General features: G+C 47.7%; 8 protein-coding genes across 8 annotated transcripts; 3 read left to right on the forward strand and 5 right to left on the reverse strand.

Moving 5' to 3' along the window:
• Positions 1-1,455: 1,455 nt before the first annotated feature.
• BKA67DRAFT_557029 (uncharacterized protein) lies at positions 1,456-3,714 on the forward strand. The gene has a single exon (XM_046102214.1). It carries the CDS (start codon positions 1,716-1,718, stop codon positions 3,609-3,611), a length of 1,896 nt encoding a protein of 631 aa, XP_045962280.1. The 5' UTR covers positions 1,456-1,715; the 3' UTR covers positions 3,612-3,714.
• Positions 3,715-4,935: 1,221 nt separating this feature from the next.
• Positions 4,936-6,101, reverse strand: BKA67DRAFT_533223 (uncharacterized protein; the record flags this gene model as incomplete). Its single annotated transcript, XM_046099666.1, has 4 exons — positions 4,936-5,116; positions 5,175-5,254; positions 5,291-5,827; positions 6,081-6,101. 4 exons carry the CDS (start codon positions 6,099-6,101, stop codon positions 4,936-4,938), a joined length of 819 nt encoding a protein of 272 aa, XP_045962281.1.
• Positions 6,102-8,565: 2,464 nt separating this feature from the next.
• Positions 8,566-9,770, forward strand: BKA67DRAFT_205231 (uncharacterized protein). Its single transcript, XM_046095452.1, has 4 exons — positions 8,566-8,830; positions 8,978-9,108; positions 9,158-9,320; positions 9,381-9,770. Exons 1-4 carry the CDS (start codon positions 8,737-8,739, stop codon positions 9,452-9,454), a joined length of 462 nt encoding a protein of 153 aa, XP_045962282.1. The 5' UTR covers positions 8,566-8,736; the 3' UTR covers positions 9,455-9,770.
• On the reverse strand, positions 9,771-11,382 carry BKA67DRAFT_673843 (uncharacterized protein; the record flags this gene model as incomplete). The annotated part of the gene is made up of 4 exons (XM_046108743.1): positions 9,771-10,228; positions 10,298-10,695; positions 10,747-10,919; positions 10,972-11,382. The coding sequence occupies 4 exons, from the start codon at positions 11,380-11,382 to the stop codon at positions 10,185-10,187; spliced, it is 1,026 nt and encodes a 341-aa protein (XP_045962283.1). The 3' UTR covers positions 9,771-10,184.
• A 1,400-nt stretch (positions 11,383-12,782) lies between these two features.
• On the reverse strand, positions 12,783-14,254 carry BKA67DRAFT_512570 (uncharacterized protein; the record flags this gene model as incomplete). Its single annotated transcript, XM_046097487.1, has 2 exons — positions 12,783-13,918; positions 13,972-14,254. The coding sequence occupies 2 exons, from the start codon at positions 14,252-14,254 to the stop codon at positions 12,783-12,785; spliced, it is 1,419 nt and encodes a 472-aa protein (XP_045962284.1).
• A 583-nt stretch (positions 14,255-14,837) lies between these two features.
• On the reverse strand, positions 14,838-15,544 carry BKA67DRAFT_496652 (DSBA-like thioredoxin domain-containing protein; the record flags this gene model as incomplete). The annotated part of the gene is made up of 2 exons (XM_046097039.1): positions 14,838-15,437; positions 15,497-15,544. Coding segments are annotated over 2 exons (648 nt in total), but the record flags the coding sequence as incomplete, so codon positions are not given.
• A 377-nt stretch (positions 15,545-15,921) lies between these two features.
• BKA67DRAFT_514702 (DASH complex subunit Spc34) lies at positions 15,922-16,744 on the reverse strand (the record flags this gene model as incomplete). Its single annotated transcript, XM_046097669.1, has 2 exons — positions 15,922-16,606; positions 16,680-16,744. 2 exons carry the CDS (start codon positions 16,742-16,744, stop codon positions 15,922-15,924), a joined length of 750 nt encoding a protein of 249 aa, XP_045962286.1.
• A 306-nt stretch (positions 16,745-17,050) lies between these two features.
• BKA67DRAFT_205305 (uncharacterized protein) lies at positions 17,051-18,236 on the forward strand. The gene has a single exon (XM_046095453.1). It carries the CDS (start codon positions 17,342-17,344, stop codon positions 17,984-17,986), a length of 645 nt encoding a protein of 214 aa, XP_045962287.1. The 5' UTR covers positions 17,051-17,341; the 3' UTR covers positions 17,987-18,236.
• Positions 18,237-21,163: the final 2,927 nt, after the last annotated feature.

Below are 21,163 nucleotides of genomic sequence, written 5' to 3' on the forward strand. Positions count from 1 at the left end.
GCAACATATCAGTGTGGTTAGAAGAGACACAGATTTTGTAGTGTAGAGTCATGACGTCGCTTCCCTATTACAAAGCATTATTATGCAGGCTTGTTGGTGTTAAAGTTCCTGTAATAACAATTCCAGAATCCCGAAAATGGCCTCCAGCGCTTTCCTGCCGAGCACCCACAACATCGACACAGGCCCTAAGAAAAGTACCAAAATTGTGCTCCACAATGTAGCTGTGATTGTTCCATTCTTGTTTGATGTATGTTCTAAGTTTCGCGAAGAACTCCTCGATCGGATTCATTATTGGCCAGTACAGTGGCGGATAGAGCAACCTTACAATAGTCACATCACACATCTGCTTGATTCTCTCCTAATGATGAAATGAAACGCTGTCCATAGCTAAGATGGATCTAGACACTGGCCACCTACTACATTGATGTAACAGTTGCTGTACAAAATCTTCAAATATATTGCTGTTGATCCAGGATGAACGTGCGAAAGCATAACCATCCTGTGTATACCTAGGAAGAGCTGAAAGCCTCTTCTCGCGGTAAAAAATTAGCCGGTGACATGGGTTCGACTCCGCGAGGGGCCCGACTAAAACATCGATGGTTGTCCTGCATATCCCAGCCTGACTCGTCTATCGGGATCGGCTGGTAGGACTTGAATGGCCTAAATCTATACATATAAAAGTCTAACAGATCTCGACTTTGTTACTTTGCTACGTGGCGAGTGCATTTCCAGGTCTGTCTTATAGCCTTTATAATTCGGTTCATACTTGCCGGTGACGCTTCTATACCGAATTATTAACGGAGGAAGCCAATCATTTCACGTCGATATATCCGAAGATATTTCCTTTACTCTTTCCACTAAGTCATCTCGCATGAATGGCATAAGTTCACTGCGAAGGCCGGCATGGTTTGGAAGCGCTGTCGTGGATCCAATCAAGGCTGACTTCGATCACCGTCTTTCGACGGTCGTTTACGGCATTTGACCTGTTCTACTATCTCGTTCGATCCAAAGCTTCTTCTCAGCATGATATCGATTTGGTCTGCTCGGTAAGCTGGTAATCGAGGTGTCATTGTTTCATTGTACGCTACACTGTTAGCTATGATGTTGTGTTTGAAGTTAGAGTAGTGTAATCATTTCGTTATGGATGGGAATCATCTCTATAGAATAGGATCGGACCGGGGGCCTCCTTGCCTTGTATAAACTTAAATGCAACACTGATTTCGGTCTTCACTGTAACAATTTGACGATCGGTCAGATCTGCTGGCTTTGAACCTTGACCTATATTTCCAATTTCGGTCACTTGCCAGGTTTCGTACTGTAGTATTTGACCTCAAAGTGGGCCCCCGGGGTTGATTGCCAAGGTCGTGTACGAAAAATGCAGGGGTCCGATAGGTGCGCTTGATTCATCTCTACTAGCGATCTCCAAAATCTGGAGTTTGCGGGGTACGCCGTTCTGGTGAACCTGCTGGGGGACACCCAAGCGTTGCCACAAGGGCAACAATCGCATGCGGTTATAAAACTGCCGTGGGAGCAGTCACCGGAGTGGTGGGATTACTATGTTAAGGTAACATGTGGGTAGATTGCCAAGGCCGTTCTGCGGCGGGAGAACGAATTGCATTGGTTGACGAAGACCCTCAATAACGTTGTACCTGGGTATAGGGCCTCACATTCGACTTCATAAGAACAAGGCTTACCCCAATTGCGGTGTTCTTTTCATGGCTCACGGACTTTGGCGCTTCAATATGACAATGCCTCGTTTCCAGAGCTTGATTGCCTTCGCTGCAGGTGTGCTGCGTCTGGTGGCGGCACAAGCAGAACCGCCCATAACAACAGACAACGGTGTAGCAGCCCACACGTTTGACATCAGCCAAGTTACCTTGAACGATGGACGTTTACATGAGAACCAGAACCGCACCTTGACTTACCTGAAATTTGTCGAACCCGAGCGCATGCTTTACGTCTTCAGAGCGAACCACAACATCTCCACCAACGGAGCTGCTGCTAATGGCGGATGGGACGATCCGACATTTCCTTTCCGAAGTCATGTGCAGGGACATCTCCTGTCCGCCTGGTCTCAATGTTACTCCACCCTCAAAGACATAGAATGCCGAGATCGGGCGGTGTCTTTTGTTGCCGAGCTGTTGAAGTGTCAGGAGAACAACGACGCGGCGGGCTATAATTCGGGCTACCTGTCAGGCTTTCCTGAGGCGGACTTCGATGCTCTAGAAGCCCGAACGCTCTCAAATGGAAATGTGCCGTACTATGTCATCCACAAGACTATGCAAGGCCTCCTTGATGTTTGGCGCAATATTGGCGACTCTACCGCCGAGACTGTGTTACTCGCACTCGCTGGGTGGGTAGACGCCCGAACTAGCAAGCTCACAGCCGCTCAAATGCAAGCTCTGTTGGAAACAGAGTTTGGTGGCATGAATGATGTTCTGACAGACATCTACCGCCAGACTGGCGATGACAAGTGGATCACCGTTGCGCAGAGGTTTGATCACGCTGCTGTATTCGATCCTCTAGCTGCTGACCAAGATAAACTCAATGGTCTTCACGCCAACACTCAGGTGCCCAAATGGATCGGTGCCACCAGAGAGTTCAAAGCCACAGGGACTTCTCGATATTTGGACATTGCCAAGAACGCATGGGACTTCACTGTCAATCAACACACTTACGCCATCGGAGGCAACAGTCAAGCTGAACATTTCCACGCCTCCAACGAAATAGCGGAATGGCTTACAGACGATACCTGCGAACACTGCAATTCTGTGAATATGTTGAAATTGACCCGTGAACTGTGGACCTTGAACCCCAGTGCTGACTATTTTGACTTTTACGAACGTGCCTTGCTCAATCATGTCCTAGGGGCACAGAACCAGCACGATGATCACGGTGGTGTCACTTACTTCACACCTCTAATTGCCGGCAGCCATCGTGGTGTAGGCCCTGCTTGGGGTGGTGGCACTTGGAGTACGAACTATGATTCCTTTTGGTGCTGTCAAGGAACGGGACTGGAGGTCAACACCAAGCTGATGGACTCCATTTACGGTTATGATGACACTTCTCTATATATCAACCTGTTTACCCCCTCGGCTCTTGACTGGTCGCAGAAAGGTATTAGCGTTTCCCAAGACACTACGTTCCCGGTGTCGGACACAACCACAATTACAATCAACGGTGAAGGCACCTTCGACCTCAAGATCCGCATTCCCTCCTGGACTTCAAATGCCACCATTTCCGTCAATAGCGAGCAACAGACAACTGACACGACTCCCAGTTCGTATGCCATCATCTCTCGTACTTGGCTCTCCGGAGATCAGGTCGTCGTAAAGCTGCCGATGAGCCTCCGCTTAGTTCCTGCGAACGACGATACATCGCTTGCAGCAGTTGCTTATGGGCCTACAATACTTTCAGGCGACTATGGAGACCTGGCATTGTCGAGCGCGCCTACTCTCGACTTGAACTCGTTGAGCAGAGTCAGTACATCAGATCTGGACTTCACCGGGACCGCAAATGGGACAGATGTGACGCTAAGCCCCTTTTACGATGCACAAGGCTTCAATTACGTGGTATACTGGGCGTACTCTGGGGAACTCTCCTCCACATAGTCATGAGACGTACTGACCAACAGAGTTTGTAAGCTTAAATAATTCTCACATAATTCTGTTAAATATTTTGCATTAAAGCATCCCCGTATTCTAGATGTGACGAACTAAGACCTCCCATCTTACATTATTAACGCATTCTTACTCGCGCCATCCGGTAATCTGGCTCGCAAGATCAGCCCGGCATGCACTCTGCCATCGACTCCGTCGTTTCAATTAGGCTGACATGGAAGCTGGTTGATACTCATTTACATTTCCCCGTCGCAGCCCACATTTGAGTTATCCGGCCAAATGATGCACGGGTCACGAATATATGTCAAGGAGAAACTTGAGGTAGAGCTGCTAGATATCAGAATCATGGTAATACAGAACTGTATAACATTGTACGTTGTACTTATAGATGAAAACTGCGTTGTCCTCGGGTGTTGCACGTAAGCATTACCGAGGCTGTCACAAGAGAAATCGTTGACGTTTCCGCCGCGCTGTCCATAGTTATTGAGGTTGTTGAATGCTCGTTTCAGGTAGAGTTGGTCGCTGCGCGGTTTGATACCCAGAAACTCTGCCTCTATAGAGTAGAGATACTCGGAGTTCAGGGGTAAGCAGTAAATAATCTGTCTGAATGAGTATTTGATTACTCATATCCATGCATCATGCAGGGACTCACATCTCTGTATAAATTCAACTCCCCACCATTGAGTCCCTCTTGCTGGAAATTTACAGAGCACTCGAATGCTATTATCATGAAGTTGGTAATCATTCATCTCAAAGATGATGTGTTCTTGATTTTCACCTTAGCTGTTAATATTCACTTCTGATCGACAAAGATACGTTAATAACTCATAATTTCAAATCTGGACTTTTCCGTTCTACTGGAGTACTACTGTGCACATTCACTCTTCTTTACCTGTATAACAGAACTGCTAGCCACGCCTTTTGACCCTTGGGAGCACGCGCAGGCTATTATCACAGCCACCGCAGCGGCGTTAAACAAACAAATAATACTGTCCGCATTCCGGAGACCCCAATTAAACAACTCTTGGTGTTGATTTGCGGTTAGAGAGCAGTGTGATGTGTATTCATTGCATACGGTTTGACGATCAGTCCACAGTCAGTGAAACCATCAGCTCCCAAAGTCGTCCATAGATACCATATCCTAGTGATCGGCTATGTGTTGATCTAGCATAGGTCCCAACGCATATACTACTGCGATTTATCTATAAAAGCCAATACACAATGTCACAAGTTAAGTAAGTGGTATGATAGGAACGAAAGAGTCCAAAGAATGTACTTGATATTAAACCCCTATACCTTGTTGTCCTTAACCTACTTAACCCACTTTCATCCTATCCCGAGAAGTGCGGCTCGTTGACCAGTAACATGCGCGACCATAAAAGCTGTCCCAGATGTTGGTGATCATGTTGGCGCATTGAGCTTCCACACCTATCTCTCGCACAGCCTGGGCATTGATATCTGCTAGTCTCTCTTTCCAGAATATAAATCTGGTTTTGCTAAATTCTGTACTAGCAATACCAGCATCGTGAAGGAGCGATCCAGCGTGCCGCGCACCGATGCTCCATGTCCCATCGGCCGATTTGTTGGCGATGACTTAGCCGTGAAATCTGATCGCCGGCGTACATCAACCAGACCTACACGAGGGGAAGCATTAGAATTTCATTAAATACTTCAGGTGACTCGAGGGCCATCTTCATCACTCCTAGGCCACATTGACCGAAAGCAGTCTCACATAGGCCCACCCCCGCCATTCTAGCAATACCTGCTGTGAGATTGCGACGGTGTGCCGAGGACGAGGACGAAGACGGGCTCGTTATAACCCCCTTCCAAGCATCACGGACATCCTGGATAAGAAAGGGAAGGTCTTGCCAGATGTGTCCGTGACTTGTGATGGCGCTTTGCGTATGCGGTACGCCAGTTACCACCCTTTGGATGGTATTGTACTCCCGTGCCAGAAAAACGATACGAGTGAGCCGGTCTTGGGCAGGATGGTTGACATCGATGTTCTGACTCGCTAAGATGAAGATGTACCAGATGTCACGGATTTCTATCTCAAAGTGCTCAATAGAAAGGTCCGATATGGCATATCGACGACTGAGCATACGGATGCAGCTTTCCATTGTCTTCCACAAAGTGTTGTCACTGCCTGCAAAGTAGTGCTCATAATAGACCCTGTCCGTATCCCGGCCAGTACTCATACCCCTGGCCTGGTCTCCGTCATGCAGCCCACCCTAGTCTAGATGCAGGTCTATCAAGAATATAGATATGTTCCAAAAATTGTACGGCTCTAGCTTGCTCAAGTTCAACTAAATATGCTGCCTAGTTAGAAGCACTCAGACTCGTTACTTTCCGTGAGTTGTTGATTTCTTCAATCCGAATATTTCAGTAGTATATCGGAGCATACATGGTACCTAGGAGCAACAATGATCAAACAGAGAAGAAGCAACCCTGGATACTGACCTGTGCAGGCAATTCCGGCATCCCGTTCTTTTTGAAGGCACTCACGTTTATGAGGATGCGTATTACTCATCGGAGCAATCATTTATAGTGAACATTGTAAAGTATACACGTTCTTCTGTCGTTATGACGACCAGCATAAGATAAAAAGATTGAGAACTATTGCAGTCTTGTTCACCTCAGGCTGTGTTCCTTTGAAGAAATCAAATGGGAATCTTTTCGATCCGGACGGAGAGATTCTTCGCACTGTAAAGAGCAGTCTTTTCATGTTCATTTTTACTTATACTAATATTCTTTCAAATGATGAGTCAAGGCCAGGGGCGATACTTACATTATCTGTCCCAGGGCCCCAAATTGAGTTTCCGATTGCTGGTAAGATACAAATCGCCACTATCATTCGCTACTGGATGCAACGGAGCAAAAGCTTGCGTGCAACCATCACTGCACATAACGGATTGCATCGCATGTTATATTTCAAACAAGCATCCTCCAGTTTTCTATAGGCCTTTATTTTCATTCTGGAATTTCAAAACGCCTGAACAAAGCCGCAAGCTCCTTGTTCTGAGTGCGCAAAATATAGTAGGAACAATCGGTTCTTAGGACTTTCTATTGTATGCACGGATGCACCGGGGACGAAGTCACTTACGGTATTACCAATTGATTTTCGGACTGGATAAGTGGAAGCCATTATTTTAAAGGATCTCAGGAAGCTTGAATTTTTGTCGGGTTTTTTTTTCAATCATATCTGGTAATCTGCATAACTATGTGATGACACAATCCGACTGTCAGTACATTAATTGCGGTGTCCTGGATTTCGGTTCTATTACTATACTGATGTTGCTGGCAAAGCTGTGGGGGTGTACTATCATCCACCAAGCCGGAGAGAAAGATATGTTCATCTATGCAACAGTAGATCCACCCTAGTGCTTGAGAAGCGATATCACTAATTAACGATAGATAAGTGCTGTTGTTTGCCCTTCTGTTGTCACAGTTGGCACTATATTCGATTTAGCAACACACTTAGAGTCGATCCAGGATGCTGTCGCTAGGACTAACGCCCATCAATTATAGAGTCATCTCAGCAGCATGATCCGCTCAATCGACGACTTTCAGTAAATTATCAATCGTAACATTTCCTCGTACGATCGACGGTCACAGCTGCAAAGAAGTGGTATTTTGTATTCCTTTAGAGTCTATGTATAATTCAAGTTATGCTGAATAGCCTTCTGATCGTGTTCGTAGATGCCCTTTTGTGTTCCAGCGGCCAGGCAATGGGATAGTAGTATCGACGGTTGATATATGTCACTCAACGTCCAGTAAGTAGCCTGTACACTCAGAACAAGCATGTTATTCCAATTGGTTCCAGATTGTTTGCCGCGACACAAGCATCTTATAATGCCCTAGTTGGCATTATAATTGCTGTGTTTCCTACGGTCATCAACGCCATAATTGAAAATTAGTGGTTTAATAAAATTTAGTTTGAGCGGTATAATGGGCGGTAATATATTGCAGCTTTAGAGGTTCCAACTATTCTTGAAAACACTTGTGTCACTATACCAGCGCCGCTGCAATGACCATTATCAAAATCTACCTCGTCAAGGACCTAGACAAACACTATGACAATACTTGGTCATGGCTACAATCTTCACTAGTTCATTATAGTCTAGAGATATGGTCCTCTCTGACCCCCGGCACAAGTCATTGCCAAGTTTCCTGTTAACCATGTCAGGATCTAGATGGAAGCGATCATCATTTCGGAACTGGGCCAAAATTAGGGCTCTTGGTCCGATACTTCAGCAGGAAGAACAAAAGTTGTCACCATGGTGGTCTGTACAAGATAGCGTCGCTGTCGCCAGGCATTCCTGACGGCTCTGAGGCCATTCAGTTGAGCGAATCGAAACGGACAGATCGGTCACGACTTGCAACAAAAGCGATTAGGGAGTGGGATGAAGTGATCGCTTTTGGACACACAATCAGGAACGACATGACGACTACTTCCGATAATGTGCTTGTTACACCCAACCTTGGGGCATAGTTTAACCCTGGCAAGTTGATGAAAGTAACTGGACCAAGCACTTTGAGATAGACCGCAGTTGTTTGGGATGGCAACTAGATGCTCGTGCTCGGCGAGATGCACGTACAAGTATATTTGCCGAACCCATTTGAACAAATGCGTACGTAAAAATGTGTCGGCTAATACCAGTGTCATGGAAAGCCCTCGTTGCCTACCAATGTAAGACTTTTCAGACATACCCCGCTGCAAGACGTGCAACGCTTGAAGGTGTCGAACAGTTGTGTCCTTCCTATCGGAAGACAGCATGTTTCAGCGAGCAAGCGGACAGAAGAACAACAGCATAGTGAATTTCAGCTTCGTTTACACTGTAGGATTGTTATAGTAAAGCCTTGGATGAGGCAATCACGACGCTTTTTGGCGATATTCAGGATTGACACTACTGTCTCCACTTTTTGATGGTGCATGACGTGGGGCCTGCATATAAGCGTTGGAGAAGGTGCAAACAGGTGAGCTTAATGAGGAGGAGGCTTTAGGACAAACCAGAAAGGTACTCTTTGACCATTACATCTTCAATTTCTACCAACTTTCAGCTCACTTCAATCCACACCATTCACGTCCAAACTTTCCTCACAAACAACGACCATCATGTCTAACCCTGGTGCAATCCCCACTTCTACTCAAGTCGTTGAGAGCGCCGTCATCAACGCTCCTCTCAGCAAGGTCTGGCACCACATCAAGCGTAAGTACCTTGCGGCTCAAGCCCGCTTAGCAGAACACTGCTTTTCAATGATTTGTGTCTCAATGACTTTTGCTTCTGGAAGCCAAAATTGAACTGCAAATCAATCCTTGACCTTGTTCTTGTGTGATCCAGCTAATCAGCAAACAGTCCAGAACTTCAGCGACTTCTGGTCCGCCCTGAAGAACAGCGAGTTCGTTAAGTCTCAGGAGGAGACCGACGTTGTCAAATGGACTTTCACCGACGGTACTGAGCTTGAGGTCAAGCAAGAGGAGCACAGCGTTTGTTTCCTGCCCCTTTATCCGTGTCACTGTGTTGACCATGTTGTAGACCATCAACCACTTCATCACCTACAGTGTTATCACTGCCAAGCCTGAGCTCACTTACAGCAGTGTTGTCAGCACCATCCGCCTCTACCCTGTTACCTCGGGTTCCCAGGAGGGTAGCACCTTTATTGAGTGGTCTGGTAACTTCTCCAGCGACGCTGATGCCGGTTAGTCTAACTAGTACCTTGGATTCACTGACATCACTGACCACTAATGCTTCATTGCAGGTGTTATCCAGGACGCCAAGTTCAAGCGCCGCGATGCCCTTGCAGACCTTGCCAAGGCCGCTGGCAAGCAGTAGGCTTAGGCTTTGCGAAGTTTGAATAGGCGTGGATGTGTGCAAAATGTCGGTTGAATTGAGGTTGGAAAATATTCGGCTATCCAAAAATAGTGTCGTAGCCTATCTGATGGCCCTGTTAGGTACGGAATCCAGAACCGACAACGGATTAATAAGATATACCATGAAGCATGCAATGTATGCCTTCCGTGCTAGCGAGATTCTTCGGTTCCCTACGACACTCTGATAATCACACTGTCACCAATCACTATCGGTCTGACCAGATCGACTATTTGATGAGCGACGAGGCTGTTCCTATCCTGACCTACTAAGCCAATCGTAGCTGCTTTGGGGTATCAGGTACCAGACAACAACACTTTCCGAAGTGGCGTGGCTTAGAAAAGTTCTGGACGAATGCGCTGGTTATCGAATACTGATCATATCATGCTTACCGGGCTCTGAATCTTTAAAATTATGTACATAGGACTTCAGTTCATCGTGAAGACTGTATTGCAAACGGCCATTATCCGGCATTATCAGGAGAATAATCTCCAGAAGAACAATATTGCTCGTTGAAACTCTTCCATGAAGGAGGAAAGATTTTCATTCTTGCAGTGGGTGTATTGCCAGCTCTGATTATAATCTAAAAGGATCCAATGGTGGATATTCAGAGATGTATCGAATGCTCCAGCTTATTGATCTTGCAAGAACATTCAATGCCTAGCTTGTCAATCGTTGCAGCCCAGAAAACCGTCTACTTTCTCATGTTCATTTTGCGACCAGGAAGCTCCGCAAGCCCTGCACATCAGAATCGGTTAGTTGCTTAATTTTTTTTTACAGGCGATAATGGAGCCCTAAAGCACTTACATCCTTGAGTATCCTCAGTGACCGTGTTCTGAACAGTACATTTGTTTTGATCCGCAGTGCTCTGCACTTTGAGAGGGCCATTGGGCTCCCCACAATCTTGAAACATACAAGTAGAGTCCATGGCGCGCTGGAGAGAGTCGCCCTTCCAGCCGAACATGTAGTCCCCGTGGGTTCCATAGCCTTTGCTATCGTCGTAGCTCCAGACGAACGGCTGCGAGCCGTCGGTGGGCCACATATCTTTGAACATGGTTGTGTTCCAAAGTGTTTCGTACGCAAGCTGCGGCATGCGAACGGGGTGCGAAGCTGGGCAGGGGTCGGCCGGCTGGAAGGCTTCTTTGACTGTGTTGTACATGTGAGCTTGGTGATCTGGACTGTCGAGGTTCTTTCCATCCCAGCATCTGATGATGATCAGTGATGTGCACTAAAATTCGAGTAGGATAAGAACTGACGATGGGAAGTGGTGGACCGTCATTATACCACCTTTGCATGCCCTAGCAGGGAAGTCTGGAAGCTCTGGGAATCTGGTGTAAGCGCTGTCAAGGCACACATATCGTAGACCAGTGTGGTTCTTGGCGCCATCCAGGGTGTCCGTTGTCGGACTACCAACTGTCATACGGAATCCCTATAGTTTGTCAGTTAGCCTTTTCAGCGTCGCGGCTTCAGGTGGTGGTTACCGGCTGGAATGAGGTGATCTTCTGATCACCGTTTCCATTGAAGTCAAGTTGCGTATAGTAGATAGTCATACCGCCCTGGATGGAAGTGATTCCGTCTCCTATAACAGCATTAGGGTAAATGGGCACGCGATGATATGAGCCGTTCTGGTGCTTAAAGTATAGCACAGCAGTCCAATAGTTGGAGAAGTCTTCGGTGAACGGACAAGTCGTGCATGTGCCTTTCTCGCCGATATCACCTTGCATTGTGGCATTGAACGCATTGCCTCCAACAATTTGGTGAACATGGCCTGAAGGAACATTGCCGGGCTCAACGACGGGGTCGAGACGCTGGATACTCAGCGTTGAGCATCCGAAACGAAGGCCGGCCTGAGACGGCGCCACGAGTGACAATGCGAAGAGAAGCAACTTCATGTTTAACAGTGTAAGAAAATTTAATATTTTAGTAGCAAACCAACAAGACAGCTGGAGAAAGGACACGGGGATTTTGTTGATTGTTATTTGGAACTGTAAAACATTATTCCTTCCTGCATTCCGGCAGTTTTGGTAGATGCTGTCAGGTAGTGAATACAGATATATTCACCCGTTATCTGACTGGCCCTAAGTGAAAGGATAGTGGGCATTCATATTATTATTGAGATTATCCTAATTGTCATGTCAAATCATATTGAGAGATGAAATTTCGGTAGCATTTCCCCAAATTGAACCCAATACTTGGCTCGGCAAATGTGCCGAGTGCACCTTTTTCGTAGATTGAACTGTCTGAAAGCTATTGACAGTCGTGCGCGGATATAATATGGCAACGTGCTTCACTGGAAATCTTGAATATCTAGACTTTACACCGGAGTTCTACTTATTTGCGCAAAGCAATTTTGTCGATTCGGGACATGCGAATGCGGAAATTCGTACCCTCTTCAGATAGTCTCTGTATAGAAAGAATGGACGGAGATTTTTCGTCCAAACTTCTCTTTCAGGATTTATATAAGGCGTGACTTTTGAAGGCCCAACCAGTGATACCTAGACACGCCTGCGGCGATTGCATCGCTTAGACGACACCTGCTGACACTAAGACAGTTTTGAAGATTTCGTCCGATAGCATATTCATTGCAAATAACACACGGTGGTACGGTCCAGAACGCTTATTCATCGAAATCGCTGAGGCCGTTGAGCTTCGACATGTGAACTAACCTAATGTCTGACTCTGTCGCGACTTTGAAGGCTAATCTCATAGAAGCATAGCCCAGTTCAGGTGTAGTTGTGGTGATGATGAAAGCACGTGAGACTTTGAATGTCTGACAACTCAACCCAGAGAGTGTGAAGCACCAGAGCTCGGCAGGCGACCTCTTCCTGCCTCTGACACCCTCTCCCGTGCTGTCAATGAAGCTCACGTACTTGACAAAATGGTTTTAGCATGTAGTCTAATTCTAGACGCTGCCTCCCGAGCCACAGCTGCCGGTACGGATGGGAGACTCCAACTGCACGAATTCGGGATTCGCTGAATATCCAAGGGATGTAAAATCAAGTATTCAGACTAGAAGCCTTCTTTACGATGGATCCAGGAGAATGCCAGAGATTCAGGCACGCTCCACTTTGGCCATATGGTACTAATTTCGATGGTCATCCATTTATAGAACCTTTCAAGAATCACGTGTCAGACCTTAGCTGTTGCAGTCAGTGTAGAAGAGGTAGACTATTGATCGATTAGAGATGCAGGATTGACGTCAATAACCGAAATTGAAAGTCCAGATTATTGAAAGTTCAAACTACGAATTTCCCGACGTAGAAAATCATGGCATACAGAACCAAAATGATTTTCAACGTCTGCCTCCTCCAAGAAGTCCACTCAGTAGACTTCCAAGAAGACCACCACTTGATTTCAAGCCAGCATAGCCGCTGTAGGCTTTGGTATAACCTGGATACTTATTGAACAGCTCAGTGTGGACCTCTTGCAACTGCGGACACACAGCTCCAGCCAACGTCTGCACGATGCGGTCCAGCAAGGGCGCCGCTGCCGCACTAACATTCGCGAAGAACGAACCCACGAAGTCCGGAATCTGAGTCATGAGCAACTGTAGCACAAAACACTCAAGTTTTGCCGGGTCTAGGAGGTTGACAGAGTTGTACACACCGCCGGTCAGGTTCCCGACATCGACCAGGGCGAAACTGTCAGGTGTCCCGGTGTTGCCCCCGACGGCCAGAAGAGCGGGATACTCGAGACTATGCTCTACCACGTCCAGAAGGAAGGCGACCAGCGAGAAATCGTCGCCGATTGGTCGCCGATACCAGTTGTCCGGAATGCGCTCCCATCCCTGCTTGACGACAAAGTTGCTCCTGTCGTTACCCTGAACCCCGAAGAAGTCGGCGAAGTTCTGCCGCGACAGGTAACCGTTGGGGTATTGTTCCGAGTGGTTGGCCATCATGCGAGGGGGGAACGAATAAGACGCAGGCGTGACAAGGATCCCAGCGAAGGGCGCATAGAAGAAATATGGATTGTTGTTCTTGGAATGCAGGAAGCGCTGGTAATGGAGCTGCCCCAGGGCTGTGTATTGTCTGGCAGAGGGCGTATCCTCGGGGATCGAGTAGTAATAGTCGATGAACTGGTTCCTCTGGACATGAAAATTGTTCCCAGTAAGATAAAGATCTCCGCGGGTACCACTGGCATCGCCTTCGTACTTGTTGTGGCTGCCGATGAGGCCGCCAGGCGTACCTAGGAGACCGAGGCCCCCAAGGATGTTCTGGCTACTCTGACTTGGTCCGCCGATTGAGAAGCCAGGACTCAGGGAGATGGGGTTTCCAGTGAATACCGTGCCCACTACTGATAATATACCACCAAGGTCGAGCCCCATGCCGTAGACTTTGTTGCAAGCCGTGGTAAGAGTAAGTAGATCCGAAACACCATTGCGAGGGATATATCCATGATTGGCCAACGCGTTAAGGCCAGGACACGGTCCTTGTCACATGTCAGTTGCTTGTGCAAATAAGACGGTAGGGTTTTTCTCGTACCTCTTTGATCACCAGCTGCGAAGTTAGGGGGGATGAAGGCATGGTCGCCCGTCACATCGATACGCTGCTGCTGAGCGTTGAATACTGTCTCTCTTTTGGACCGACCCGTGTTGTCGTATGGTTTGACAATTGGAGCGTAAGGACAATCCTTGGCGTCTTTCTTTGAATGCTGCAAGTAGACGTCCAGCTGATCCGACGTCAGTTGCGGGAAAGCAGTAATTAATTGACAAAGCGTAAGGAGAAGCAGGCTTATCGCCTGGCTGTTTATGATGACTCCATACATGACGCGTACATTGATGTCCTAGCCTGTTGCTCGAAAATCCAATACTCTTAAATTTTTTTTCACCATTAGGGAATCTATTTAAATATATCTAAAGCTTTCGATGAGTCGAGGCATTCGAAATAACCCTCCGAGATAGAGGTCGCATACTTAGCCATTTTGGACGTGGTGCTGTAAATCTTGTCTGTATAAAGCAGGAAATATGGAAAATAAGCTTTGTGGGCATATAAGACAGTGAGCGTGATATGATGGTGACAATCAAAAAGCACATGAATGGTTGTGTTAGAGTATTGAGGTGAGACAGTCAATAGAGGAGACCAATCAAGGCTTGCTTCTGCGAACTTGTATCAGATCGCAGGCTATCATCTCTCGGGACGCTTTTTTCCCGGTAAACCGATTCACCACATAGTTCATTCCGCGCCACTCATCAACTGATGGCGGTAAGTCTGGTTTTCCACCGACGTCAGACATCTCCGAGGGAACTGCCGAGCCGCGAAATGATAGTGCACAAAGTACAGGATACACCAACTGTGGGGTGTCACTTTCAGGTGCACATGCCCGACTCAAAGGAGGCAGTCGATTTGCCTTCTCGAGCAGCGACGATGGCATCGAAAAAGTCCCTCGGATCTTGCGCACCATCGACCTGCCATTTGCCCTGAATTGTGAACTGAGGAACACCACTTAAGCCTTTAGCATTTGCCTCTTCGACTTCCTTATCCACAGCCTCGCCTCCCTTCCCACTGTCGAGCCAGTCTTTAGTTCTGTCCCTGTCCATGCCTGCTTTCACCGCCGCGTCGGTCAGAGTTTGAAAACTTGTGATGTCTCCACCGTCTTCAAAGTACGCCTTAAACAGCTCCATGGCCACGCGATTCTCGATCTCGTTGCCCTTGGTCTTCGCAAGCTGGATCAACCGATGAGCATTGCGCGTATTTCCGATCTTGCTCTCGGTGCTGAAATTAATACCGTCTTGTAAGCCCTGCTTCCTTAATGCCTCTCGGATCATGGGCAGCTTTTCTCTGCCAAAACGTTGCTCCATGCGTTCCATCAAAGGTATGCCAACTTGAGGTGCCGTTGGGTCGAGGTAGAACGCCGACCATGAAATGTTGAAGGTGTCATCTTTGCCGCCCGGATAGACTTTGCGATACAGCTCAATCCCTTTATCTAACCGCTTTTTACCCAGGTAGCACTAGAACATTGTTAGAGATTGAACGGATTGTAGCCTAGAGTAGGTCGTAAATGACCTACAAAGGGACAGACAGGGTCTGAGATGATTGTTATATCAAAGTGCGTCATATCTGTTAGGGGGTTTGATGGTTTATTAATGGGTCTTGGACGTATGTATCCCAGCCCCGAGCAACACGATCTACATCGTTGGTGTTGATTATAAATGAGTCGCACCGGAGACTTTCCGGAGATAAATGGAAATAGTTGGGCCGCCCTCCGAAGGCCTGAACTGATTGGCAGCCTAGGAGTCTGTAGGGCTGTACTCAGATGCCTGATCTAGGCACCGCAATTCGACGTTTGCGAGACTTATACCAATATCAAGACGCAGTTTTCGTTGAATAGTTGGATTCAGAACGGCGTATAGAGGACGAAAACGCTGGCTCAGGGGATCGTCCCACTTTGTTGGGATCGAATGGGGGTATCAATTCTCGGTCTCGTTAGTCATACTACATGCCCTGCAGTCCAGCAAGATCTTTCTCCATAGCTCTTAGTCGCCGTTGTAGTTCTCTCTTCTTCCCGTCCAACTCCCTAACTTCGTCTTCTTCCCGCCGGAGATCGTCTTCGGTGAGGATTGTGCTGCCTTCCTCTTCCGGCTCTTCGTCGTCCTCTTCTTCGCTCCACATGTCCTTATTCATGCGGCCCAATGCCTCAGTCTGTTCGGCCACTTTGGCTTCGTAATAGGCCAAGGTGCTCAAGTTTTGGGCATACTTGCTCCTTTGTACAGGTATCCTCTCGAGCGCGCCCGGTAGGGGATACACAGTGCACAGCTTCTCGGCGCCCCTTAATAGTATTTCGATGTCAAGGGTGTCTTTGTTCCGCCCTCTTTCGCTCTTGCGTATCTGGTCGTGCAGATCCCCGCCCAGCACGGCAGCGACGGCAGTGTGCCTCCTTGGCGCACCGACGTTCCTGCCCGTGGTACTTCCGGAAGTGGTAACCTCGCCTGAAGCAACATTGAACACGGTCTGTCGTCGTGATGATTGCTTCGGGAGTTCTGGCTCCTGAGTAGTGGCTTGCGGAGGTGGAGGTGGGACCGAGAATAAGGCTCGTTCATGCGTCTCAGTGTCGCGGATTAACGAAGTAATATCGTGATTTGACAGCAGGGCATTTGTGAAGATCTTTGGCCGGGGAAAGCTGGTATGTGTTAGTTTATTTCCGACCTTACAGGAGACAGACCCAAGATAAGGGACGTGATGCAAAGACTTACGGGAGACTGTCAATGCCTTGGCATGATATCTGGATCTGCTCAAAGTGCGCAGATAATAAAGACATGGTTAAGTGATATGTAGGACTCTACGATACAAGCATTCCCGCGCACTGCACCGCACTGCACCAGCACTTGGTGTTGAAATCGTTCGGAAGCCAGCGGGAGGAGTTGGAGCACTACCAACGTCCTCAGATTCGGTGTGTGGAGACGGGGACTGGAAGAATCGCAAACTATCACCAGTCAATATTTACAAATGACGCGGGCTCCGACACAAGCTGATGCTACGTGACGGGAACGATTGAACAATTAAACGCGGGCGCCGAATGAGGTATGTGTACCTGATAAACTTGACATAAAACGGATACCTTAAGCACCCCTCCAATGGTGGCGTATCCCGAGACGAAAGCGCTAATTTATGTACGTCACAAATTGATGCCAGGTACTGTACATTACATACAATAACAAATACAACAAATACCAGATTCACTAATGTTTCATTATGCAATTCAAACCGACCAGTTTCGAACCCACCGGCCGTTGTTTGAACGTCTGTCAATTAATCCCGGAGCACTTGAATTTAAACAGCCAAGATCCACCTCTCAGTCTCAAGACGATTGCAGCCTTCTAGAAGCATGGTTCTAGTGTAACCCGGGCCTACATATATGTATGCTGTAATGTGTACTCCGTATATGCCGCGCCTCTGCTTTCTTTGCACGAGCATTCTTGGTCCGAGTTCATACAGTATCCACTGCTCTGCTCTTTCCATGTCCCCCGTTCGGCAGGTCAAGGTCAAAATTCAAGGTCATGGTCAAAGGCCGCCCAGGATGAACAAGCGTCGAGTGCACCCCGAGCCAGCGGGTCTACAGACTACAAGTCGCCTTGTTCAAGACAACTCATTGTCCACTGTCACGCTCTTGTCAAATGGGCTTCAAACGCGACAAACATCGATTCACCGTCGCCACACTCACCGGACGTCAGAACACGACGCACTACATTGCAGGTTACGGCAGCAGTATTGTTTCTCAACCGACCAAGCAGCAAATTTTCCCCATCTCCACCTCAGCACGTTGTGTCTCCTCTCTCGTGCTTATGCATACTGCAGGTTCAAAATCCTTTTTCTCATTGGGCACCATTCGCTACCTGATGCCATGGCTATTTTTGAGTCTGCCTCGTCTGCCACTCACCTCGTTGCTTTTTCTTCCCATAAGAGCTCCGATACGCTCAAAACCAACCAGCCCATCAAGCACCTAGCCTGCCGAGCGAATCCTCATTCGGTGTATTTCAGGGTTCAAGTCGAACCCCATTGACAACTCATGTTTCTCAGCTGTTTGCATCCCGTCCACCACATCATGAGCACTAGAAAGGAGTCATACTGAGCTGCTGGCTTCCGTTTCAAGTAACCTATCGCTCTCAAGCCATGACTTCTCTACAAAGACGGGCCATGTTATTTACGCCAAAAAATCTACCTTGAAATAACCGGGGAATCCTGGAGCGTTGATGCCCAAGTCCGCCATTGAATATGCGAGACATTGCGACATTCTCCGACCTAGGCTAGACCGACGGTTATCTGGCGCTGCATTTCTTCCAGCTCCCAACTTGTCGCATGAGCCCATGAGCCCGTCTCAGTAATTACTATGCTCCTGTGCGGCATTCTATATCTGCTCGGCATTATAAGTTTGCTCGCGTTCCCCAGTTCCCAAGGCCTTACCCTGCTCGTGTGAATTTCCGGCGCACATGCTGTACCTGAGTTTCGGGCCTCGAGATCACAGAACGGTATTTTATTTTTTCGTCTCTTCTTTTCCATTAGATGTCCGAACTTGAAACAATCGGTTCAATCCATTGCACCAAAATATTCTCCTTTTCATCCACTTCGGATGATCAATCAAATCACTGTACGCACCCATCTCTGGAAGTCCGAAAGAGGTGACCCCAAAAAGCTTGCGCATTCGCGACATCAATCTTCCTCTGCTTATTCGCAATTGCGAGGTAGGCATTTTTGCGCGTCTGTCCAACATCAGCGCTCCGGGTACTCAATCACTGGTTGTCCCCAACCCGTGCGCATTCCCTCGGAACAATTCGCCATTGATTCCCTCAGTCATTGAAGGAAACTGGCGCTCTTCATTTATACATATTGGAACCCTACAAATCTATCATGAACGGTTATAGTAACCCAACATACTCTCCACCTTGGAGCTCTCTACTTTGGTTATTAACGCCTTGAACCCCTCGTCATCCCACCTCACCATAGTCCGACCCCACACTGACTAGGTCACAATAAAATCGATAAGATTTACTATCTGGGACGGAGATCTTTCCGTTATTTCGCAAAGATGCGTCCACATACACCAACGATCAACACATTGCGGACGGGAGTCAATGTGACATCCCCGCCAGAGACGCCAACTACTGGTTCTCCTACATTCAATCGTAGGAGCGGCGCCGGCGCCAATGCCCGGAAGGAAACCCGCGGAGCACCGCCGCGCTCAAGTAGCCCGCCACCATTAGGCGGTGTGGGTTCACAATTCACAGAATTCACACAATTCAACCGGTTCAACATTTTCATCGGGTTGAAACAAGAGGAGATCTCCCCGCGGTCGTCTCACTCTTCCGATGACGATTCATCAGATGATGGGTCGGAAGCATCTGGAAGTCCTCCCGTGTCGCCTCGGTCTGGTGCACCGGGAAACCAAGCTAGAGCTACCCAGGTCCTTTCGGCACAGACTGTCGTACAAGCGGCATTCGAGATTGAGGAATGCAGCAGCAGTGATGAGGACGAAGATGCAATGGATAGCGATGGTAGTGACGACAGTGACGACGACGACGGCGTGTTGAGGCCTGACAGCATCGAGTATCCAGCATCGGATAGCAGCCGCTCGGCTTCGCGCTCTGAAGGGGAAGTGGACCCGCAACTCATAGACAGCCTCGACAACCTCAATACGACCATGTCGTCCGACGAGGAAGAGGATTCTGACGTTGAAGGCGACTATGCGGAATATTTGAGGGAGCTTAAACGTGCGCGTCAACAGCGGAGATCAAGGCGGATGACGCAAGGAAGCATCAGCAAACGAACCATTAGCGAAAGGGGCAGTGACTCGGACAGAGAAGACCTTCAGCCATGGGATACCGGCGATATCAATCAGAGACGCCTGAGGCGTAAGGTTCATAATCGACACAGCCTCCTCTCGATACCACCCGACATCATTATTGAGCTCAAAGAGCCTAATAGTGACGGCGAAGTCGTCTGGGATGAACATGAGATTAACCTGGCCCGCGAATTACCTTTCTGGACCATGGAGGTTGATTCAGAATGATTGTTCGTCAAATAAATTCCATGCCAATTTTTCCTAGTGGAGAATCATATTCCAGGCTCTCTACTCTCAAGGTGATGCGTTGGTATCTTTAGAGGGTATATGTGGTCTTTACGAATCAGAAGATCCTTCATCATTCGCCGCGAGGAAACGCCAGAGTTTTGTTAGTCTTTCGAAGGACATTTTTTATGATTGACGCATATGGATGGGCGTTATAGAGAGGAGACGCTTGTCTGGTTTCCACCATGGTGGATTATGATTTTGCACCTCTGACGCATGCGGCCGTCTGGATTATGGCACAAACGTTAGGACATGGACAATGAAGCTTCGAGGTTTTGCATAGAAAGCGGGCATTTGCGGGCTGTTAGCGATTTTATAATTTCATTTAACATATAGATCCGATGTGACGCTGATGGAGGACCTTCACTGGTCATTTAGCCAAGTAGTGAATAGACCACATTCACAAGACAATTGAGCATGCTGTGACTTGTGCGACGAATTGAACAAAACTGATTGATATCAAATTACTGCCACGCTGATTGCGTCTTTTGTTATGTATAAGGGCAACAGCGATAAGGTAATAATATACAACAAGGTCCGAGCACATACCATCATAGAGATATTAGTTAGTAGGATGAGGGTAAAGGCATATTGCACCCCGTTAGTGATGCACACTAGTGTGACGCGTTATATATGATCTGTTCCGAAAAGGATAAACCAACGAAAAATAATGGAGAAAATTCAAGCAAGCATCAAGAATGGGAATCAGTTGGGTGAGCTCATGATGAAGTCCCTCAGTACCCCGAGGTAATCAGAAATGGACCGGGAAGCACAAGCAAAGTAGACTGAACGCCGCGTACAGGATCCAACAATAATAATGAGCCAAGTATACATATTGCTTTACAGAGCCTTTCATTACAACAAGAGCAAAGGTTGTCAAGATTCAAGGTTGTGTACGGATCCGTCATGGCAGCATGGCAACCATGAATAGACGCTTGGACCTCCTGGAGCGATTTGGCCAGCAATTTGGTTATGGAGTCAAAACGCGTTGCGCCACAACGCTAAGGCCTCTAAGTAACATCAAGCCCGAAGCACTAACTTAGCCGCGACCTACATGTGTGCTCACCTCAAGCTTCAGCCTTGCTCGCGAGCTAGAATCATTCTACTTCTACTTCT

Source organism: Truncatella angustata (assembly GCF_020726525.1).
Source record: "Truncatella angustata strain MPI-SDFR-AT-0073 chromosome Unknown BKA67scaffold_2, whole genome shotgun sequence".
Lineage (NCBI taxonomy): Eukaryota > Fungi > Ascomycota > Sordariomycetes > Amphisphaeriales > Sporocadaceae > Truncatella > Truncatella angustata.

Bases quoted from the DNA above. Each gene is read 5' to 3' on its own strand.
- BKA67DRAFT_205231 (XM_046095452.1), top strand. From the start codon at position 8,737: ATGTCTAACCCTGGTGCAATCCCCACTTCTACTCAAGTCGTTGAGAGC. The intron at 9,109-9,157 runs GTTTGTTTCCTG...ACCATGTTGTAG, and splicing joins TCAAGCAAGAGGAGCACAGC to ACCATCAACCACTTCATCAC. The intron at 9,321-9,380 runs GTTAGTCTAACT...GCTTCATTGCAG, and splicing joins CTCCAGCGACGCTGATGCCG to GTGTTATCCAGGACGCCAAG.
- BKA67DRAFT_557029 (XM_046102214.1), top strand. From the start codon at position 1,716: ATGGCTCACGGACTTTGGCGCTTCAATATGACAATGCCTCGTTTCCAG.
- BKA67DRAFT_205305 (XM_046095453.1), top strand. From the start codon at position 17,342: ATGTATGCTGTAATGTGTACTCCGTATATGCCGCGCCTCTGCTTTCTT.